At 51.6% G+C, this 7,193-nt stretch overlaps 1 protein-coding gene across 4 annotated transcripts in view; it reads right to left on the bottom strand.

Moving 5' to 3' along the window:
- Nucleotides 1–3,776: 3,776 nt before the first annotated feature.
- SRGAP2 (SLIT-ROBO Rho GTPase activating protein 2) overlaps nt 3,777–7,193 on the bottom strand; it is a 256,056-nt gene continuing 252,639 nt past the window's right edge. For all 4 annotated transcript variants that reach the window (XM_010854196.1, XM_010854193.1, XM_010854195.1 and 1 more), the window contains one exon: nt 3,777–7,156. In XM_010854196.1, the coding sequence (XP_010852498.1) occupies nt 6,773–7,156 (384 nt within the window). In that variant the 3' untranslated portion in view covers nt 3,777–6,772. The remainder of the gene's footprint in view (nt 7,157–7,193) is intronic.

The raw sequence follows: 7,193 nt of genomic DNA, 5'->3' as shown, positions 1-7,193 counted from the left end.
GACAGTGTGACTCTGTTAGATGTGGTGATCAGTCTGGGTCCCTGAGTGACTATGGAACAGAGACCCCCATCCCCACCCCCCGCTGGCCCACAAGGAAAGGATGTTTTAAGTCACTGAGATTTGCAACTTAGCCAGCTTATGGCTAAAGCTCGACTCATTTGCCCCCAGTGAGCCTGTCTGGTCCTTACCAGCACCCTTGCTCTCGGGGGCAATGACTGTGTGTCTGGCATCTACCAGGAAGCTGGCCCTGTGGGTGCTGGGTGCTGAAGACAGAAGGGGAGACCTAGGCACCCCCAACCCCACTGCCAGGAGCGTGGTGAAGGCCGTGAGAAAGAGGCTTCAGCAGGGAGTGACTTTGTGAACTTGACCGAGGTGGGCTGCAGGGAGGTGGGACCGCTAATGACCGAGAAGAGTTTGTGAGAAGAAAAGATACTCAACCAGACTCTGGAGGGAGGAGGGCTGGGCAGACTGTAGGGGGTTAGAGGTTCGGCAGTGTAGGCTGCGGGAGAACATGCAGAGGCGCAGGGGTGTGCCGTGGGCAGCGCTGGGGACTCTGAGCCTCGCCGGCATCCTCTGGGAGGCCACACCCTCCCTGTGGACAGAATGAGCGAGTATCTGGCCTGTGGTTTGCAGCCGCTGGTCCCAGCTGGGCAGCCTGGCCCTTGTTTAATCTGAGGACACTGGGGGGCTTCTGAGAGGAAGAGGGAGCCTGTGAGAGGCCTCATCACATTCTCCTGGGTGGCTCTGAGGAGTCGTCAACGTAGAAGTGGCAATTCAGAGGAAGCAAAAGGACCCCAGGTGGGATGTTGGGGGTCTCTGATGGCAGCTCTCGGGGAGAAAGCGCACATCTGCTGCTCCAGAGGGAGGCCGCGTGGGGTCGCAGGAAGGGCAGGGCTTTGCCGTCTGGGGTTTGAGTCGCGACCTCACTTGCCTTGATCAAGTCCTTTGACCGTTCTCATCCATTCGGTGTGGAAACAAAACGAAGTTCAGGGCCCACTACCCGGGAGGGCCTGAATGGATGCTGGCTGCCTTTTCTGCCCCGACGTGGCTCGAGCTGTCAGCTTCCTCACCTGCCTCACGCCTTAGAGCAGAGGAGAGGCAGGCGAGGGCGGGGGTCAGACACGCTGCAGGGCTGTGCGAGCAGGTCTCTGGGCGGGGGAAGAAGGACAGACCTGCCGTCAGGGCCGGGCTGCTGGCGGCCGGAGAAGGTGTGGTGGGGGCTCACCAGGCCGCCGTGCAGGGTCATCCCTGGTGTGGAAAAGTGAGTGCTCCACTCATCCTCCTAACTCTGCAGACCTCCTCGTCGCTATCCCCTCCCACGTGTTCAGCTAGAGGCTTTGCCTCTAACTTTGCTGCAAATAAAGAAGTTATGGACAGGCAATGCCCTCCTCTTCCCAGCCCACCTCCCCTCCCCTGAAATGGCCCGGGCGGCCCTTCCATCTGTGCTCTGTAATTTTGCTCTCATTCTACTGAGTCCTGCCCCTGAGCAAACCTGCCCCCATACTGTCCATTTTAAAAAGAAAAACCTGGGCCCTTGACCCCTTTTGATGCACCCCCATTCAAAGCAACCTAGAGAAGGAAATGGCAAGCCACTCCTGGATTCTCTCCTGGAGAATCCCCATGGATAGGGGAGCCTGGCGGGCTACAGTCCCTGGGGTCGCAAAGAGTCGTACACGACTGAGTGACTAGGCATTCAAAACAAAGCCTTGAATGAACTGCCAGGACCTTGACTCTCCCTTCCTGACCCTTCCCGTGTGCTGCCAGCTGACTCTGGTCAGCTTGTTTCCCCTCTGAGGCAGGTGCTACTGACAAGCATGACCTCTCTCCACTGGCCTCGTCTACAGCCGATCCTCGTTGCAGCACTTCTTCCCCCCAGGATTTCTGTGACCCCCCAGCCACCCACCTCTGTCACTCACCCCCACTGCCCTCTCTGCTGGCTCCTTCCTCTCCGCTGGATCTCTAATTATTGGGACCTTCTCTTTCCCCCCATTTGTGTGTTCTTCCCGGGAATCTCCTAGTTTGAATACGTCTATACCATAATAGCTTCTACATTTGTGTTCAGGTATGATCTGTATCTAAATCTCCATATCCAAGAGTTATGTGATCTTTCCACCTGGATGCCTAATAGTAATTTCAGTTTGACCAGACCAAGCAGAATTCTTGAGTAATTTTCTACTTTTCCCTAAAATAAGATAGGCACTGTCTTATTTTTAGAGTAACACTTATTTTGCTTATTTCTCTGTCCTCCCTGAAACCAGAAAGCTCTATTATCTATTTCTCCTGTTCAATACTGTATCACAGTGCTTGGTGCACAGTGAGGCTTAACTGACTAGTGAGTCTTTGGCATGTGTAATACACAGGGTTTCTGACTCCTGAGTGAAAGGAAGCTTCATATGCCTATGGGTATACACATTTAAATTAGATCATCATAAAGACTATTTCCTCAATTTAGACCCACCTGGTCTTCTTTTTTGGTTTCTATTTAGATCAAAGGAGTGTTTTTTGACTGTGTTCATCGTAACCAGTTTCTATCAGGCTCCTGTCAGAATATGTGAGATAAGGGGACCCCAAAAGGATTACCTGCCTATGCCTTGCTGCTGCTGCTGCTAAGTTGCATCAGTCGTGTCTGACTCTGTGTGACCCCATAGACGGTAGCCCACCAGGCTCCTCCGTCCATGGGATTTTCCAGGCAAGAACACTGGAGTGGGTCGCCAGTGCCTTGTCCAGCCTATGCCTTAGGACTCCCTGAAAAGGCTTTTGGGTCCTCTGCTCACAGCTTAAGCGTGAGCTCCATCTCACAGCTTGTAACCTGCTATCAGGAGTGATAACTCATCCACAGCACAGGGAGGCAGAACAGCTTCAACTCTGACTTAACCAAGACTAAGAGCCCAGCAAGAGAGGGTCCAGCTGGAGCTTTATGATAAAACAAGGGAGAAGAGATGGCATGTTAGAAGGGCATGAGAAAGCTGAACAGAAAATATACCAAAAGCAGGTGGCAGTGGCAAACCTGAGAGAGGACGGAGCATGTCTGGGATAGGATACCTTGTGTGACCCTTGAACACTGGGTATGAGATCTGACCCGCCCCAGGGGCCTCTAGCATTAGAGTAAGCTCACTAAACCTAAGTGTGGGCCGAGGGGCTGCAGGATGCATTTCAAATGATTACCTTTGAATAACGTCATCCTTGAATTTATGATCTGCTAAAGTCAGAATCTAAGGGAGAGAAAGCATTGCTTCCCACCCCACGCCAGCAGCACAAACATGTGCGTCAGCCCTTCTTGCAGACGCAGGGGGCTGCCAAGGGCAGAATGACCCAGGGCTTTGATTATGGAAGAAATAAAGCCTTCAGTCAACCTCGGTTGTGGCTGGTAAAGCTTCCAAGCAACTTTGCAGGCTCCACTCCTGCAAGTGGGGAAATCTGACTAGAGAAAGCAATGAGAACAGTCCTCACTGAAAACAGCAGAGGTGGATTCCGTGAAGGAAACAGTTCTCATGGCAACAGACTGCCCAATGGAGAGGCTGGAAGACTGCTACACAGTCTCTTAGCTTCCACTCACGGGCTAGATGAAAATGCTGGGGGAAAATATCCACACTCCAGACGCACCTCTGCTGTGTCTTGCTGGGGAAGGGAGGAGACAGTTGGCTCCCGAGGTCACCCCATCTCTCCTGTTGCCAGGCAGGGCTCTATTAACCGCAGACGAATCAAAATCCCTCCCGGGCAGTGGGACTCCTGGATTGGAGATGTCAAGCAGTGGAGAAGGGATAGAAACTGCAGCATCGAAACCTAAAAATGTATTTTATTTCGAAGTTGTGCTTTGGATTTTCCCCAATCCAACATCTGTTGAGTGACAGTCTTAGGTTCACACAAAGCATCTCCAAGCATACATACAATATTCCAGTTATCAACACTATTTTAAAGAATATACCATTTTACACAAACGTGACATACAAGTCAGACGTCACAACATTGCAATTCCCTGGAAGATCTAACTTCTCTTCTGAACACGAAGTACGTATACACCAGCCCTTCCAGTGGTCTGTTCATCCTGTTGCTGGCGTCATCTCTCCTTATCTCTTTGGGGAGAAACCAGGGCGCCCTGAGGAGGTTGGCTGAGACCAGTGTTTCCAGTTTACAGGCTGCTGGCTGCAAACTCCTCTCTTTTCCAAACTGGGATGCTGGTAGCTCTACCCCACCTGTGTCCCAAAGACTGACCCATCAGAGTCCACACCAGGAAAAGGATCCAGGCCTCCAGGGGCAGAGTGGGGCTCTTTGAAGCATCATGCTGGTTTAGGAAGCTAATCTGAGGAAGACTGGTCTCCCGAGACCCTGGGTGGCCAGCTCTGCTTGGCTTTTCGGTGTAAAAATCACAGTGTGTAACCTCGATTCCAGTTGATCGCAATGAGCTCTGCTGAGAAGGACTCTCCTCCTGGGGTTCCTAGTCCTCAGGGCAGGACCATCTCATCGGTGTCAGGAGCACCAGAGAGGGGAAGACAACTCAGTGCCCAGAGAGGGGGTAGCAGATGAGCACTCACACACTGTCTAGTCCGTGATGCAGATCAGCAGATGGACCCTGACCGCAGGATGGTGAACGCACGTCAGGTACAGGGCTGAAAGAGACCTAAGGCAGGAGCAACAGAACAGGTCCAAGGTGTTGTCATTAAGGAAGTTTTGCCTTTTCTTTCTTAAGAGAAGGACGTGCCAGGAAAAAAGGAAAAGGGCAGGTGTAGGCACCAATTTTGGCCAGTCAGATCAGAAGGAATGTCGAGTGAAGGGCGGGGTTTCACTTTCAGCAAGGAGACAGATCCTTGGCTATGAAAGCCCTCTGTTGCCTCAGGGCCTGCATAAGTTCTGGTGACACACAAGGACAGGCCACCACACAGAGCAAAGAAGCTGAGGATCCAGAGGACTGTGGGTTGCCTCTCACAGGCCGACACACTCACTGAAGGAGCACTCCATCTTTCCATCCTGGCCTGCGGGATGATTTTCCTGATGCCGCAGGCTACTTTTCTAACTGGCAACTTTCCATAGAGCTCCTCTTTTCCTTCACGCTGAAGGAGGAAAATCCCACCGCTTTCCATAGAGATGACTACCAGCTTCCAAATGTTAATCTGAAAAGGATCTTTTAGGCCAAAGTTAAGACAATTTAGATTTTCCTATCTGAATGGCAACCCACTATCTTTCCCAAGCTGTGAAAAACAAGGCAAAAAGCGCAGTTTTAAACACCAGAAAACAGAGAAGAGGAATGGGTTTCAGCTTTAACTCAAGTAGTCGTCTGAGACCCGTGAGCCTGGGGTGTGCCCATCCCTAGCTCTGGTCTCCCTGGGACAGCATGATGCTGGGAGAGTTGGGGGAGCTGGGACTGTGGGCACCAGATCTGGAGAGGGATTAAAGTAGACAAGATTTTTGCTTTTTGGAGGAGAACCATAAAGGCCAAAGGGAGTCCAAGAGTCAGCATCCGATTTTTGATTTTCTTAGATTCAGGCCTTGGAAAGACTTTAAAGCCCTCGGGGCCAGAGTTCTCTTAGTTGTCCTTGTCCGGATAAACAGAGATCAGTTTTAAAGGGCTCTGTCTCTCTTTAATCTAACTAGGGCTCCCCAAGCCCCATTGGTCCCTGAAGAGAGACCTCGTAGAATGACCCAACTAGGGGGTAAACTTAGAATAAATTTTCATTTGGGAATGATTTTAGGATTAGCAAAGCTGAATTTAATTTTTAATAGGATAATAAATCTTATGTCTTAAGTACCCAAAAAAGTGGGAGGAAGGACCCATTTCTTACCTTTTCCAAACCTGCCACAAGTACAATAAAACTGTCTTAAGACTCTTTACCCTAAAAGGAACCAACTATAAAACTGTCTTATACAGGAAGATGTCTTAAATGGAAAATGGTCCATCAGAGACAAAGATAGGACCCCGAGAAATGTCTATACATTCAGAAAAACTTTAGAAGTTCCATAAGATTGGGTTGTAGTTCCAGAGAATGGAGGAGAGCAAAAGCAAACACCAATGACCAATTCACACCAATAGAAAGAAGACAGAAACTGCCAAGCCCAGACAGTTTACAGGATCCAGTCCCATCCTGCTAAATTTCGTATGATGGAGAGATTGCAAAGGCTAGGTTCTCTGGCCCAAACAGAATGAGATTTGTAACGGAAACAGAGACCCCTGGTGGCTCCTGTGTGAACTGCCACAATAACTTACAAAGAGACGGTCTATCTAGAACCAGGGGAGGCTACACATGCCAGAGACTAGAAAAATCCACGTGTGTGTGTGTGTGTGTGTGTGTGTAAAACGGAGCATGGACTGTATATGATCCTACGTGTGTGTGTGTGTGTGTGTGTGTGTGTAAAACGGAGCATGGACTGTATATGATCCTCTATAACCAGTACCCAAAACAAGACGCCACTGAGAGCCGCTGCTGGCGGCCAGCCGTCTGGTTAGGCGTCCCGTGTGTCTGCGGGGGCTGAGCCGCTAGCCCAGGGCCCCTGACTTGCGTTACCGGACTTCACAGTGACCAACGGCGGACAGATCCATCTCCGGCTAACCTAAGGACTGCATGTACTGTAGCTGGCTGGGTTACCGCGACTGGGGGCAGCAGGGGGCCGGGGGCAGGGCGATAATGAGGGCTTCATTCTCAAGGTTTTGGGTGATGGGAAGGCAAGAACAACTTAGAACCTAAGTTTCAACTGAAGTCCCCAAGCTAGTTAAATAGGAAGGTTTTTAATAACAGTCAGTCCCTCTAGTCCCCTGTCTAGGATAATTAAATTACGCCCCTCAGACAGTACAGGACTTGTCAGTGGACTGTGCGGAGGCCGAGGAGTTGACGCCGGGGCTGGTGGCGTTCGTTTTGGGGAAGACGGCGGGCTTGGGCCGCGTGGCCGGAGGCTTGACGGGCGCCGCCATCTTGACAGACTTGACGGGCCGGAAGGCGCAGGCGATGTCCCCCGCCGTGCTGGCGCTGCGCTGGAAGGCGGGCTCGGGGTCCTTGAGGAGCTGGGTGTGCAGGGGGCTGGAGGGCTCCGAAGTAGGGGCCACCACGGGGGAGGTCTTGAGGGGTTCCAAGGTGTCCAGAACCACGTCCGGGGTGTGCTTGACACTGCTCTGCCGCTCCAGCTCCCGCAGCTCATTCAGGGCAGAGTTCATGGTCGCCTCAATATCCTGCAGACGGGAAAGGAGGGCGTGAGGCTCATGGAGA

Source organism: Bison bison, unplaced genomic scaffold, assembly GCF_000754665.1.
Source record: "Bison bison bison isolate TAMUID 2011002044 unplaced genomic scaffold, Bison_UMD1.0 scf7180017864338, whole genome shotgun sequence".
NCBI lineage: Eukaryota > Metazoa > Chordata > Mammalia > Artiodactyla > Bovidae > Bison > Bison bison.
Note: the sequence above shows the minus strand (reverse complement) of the source record. Positions and strands in the feature narration are given on the sequence as shown.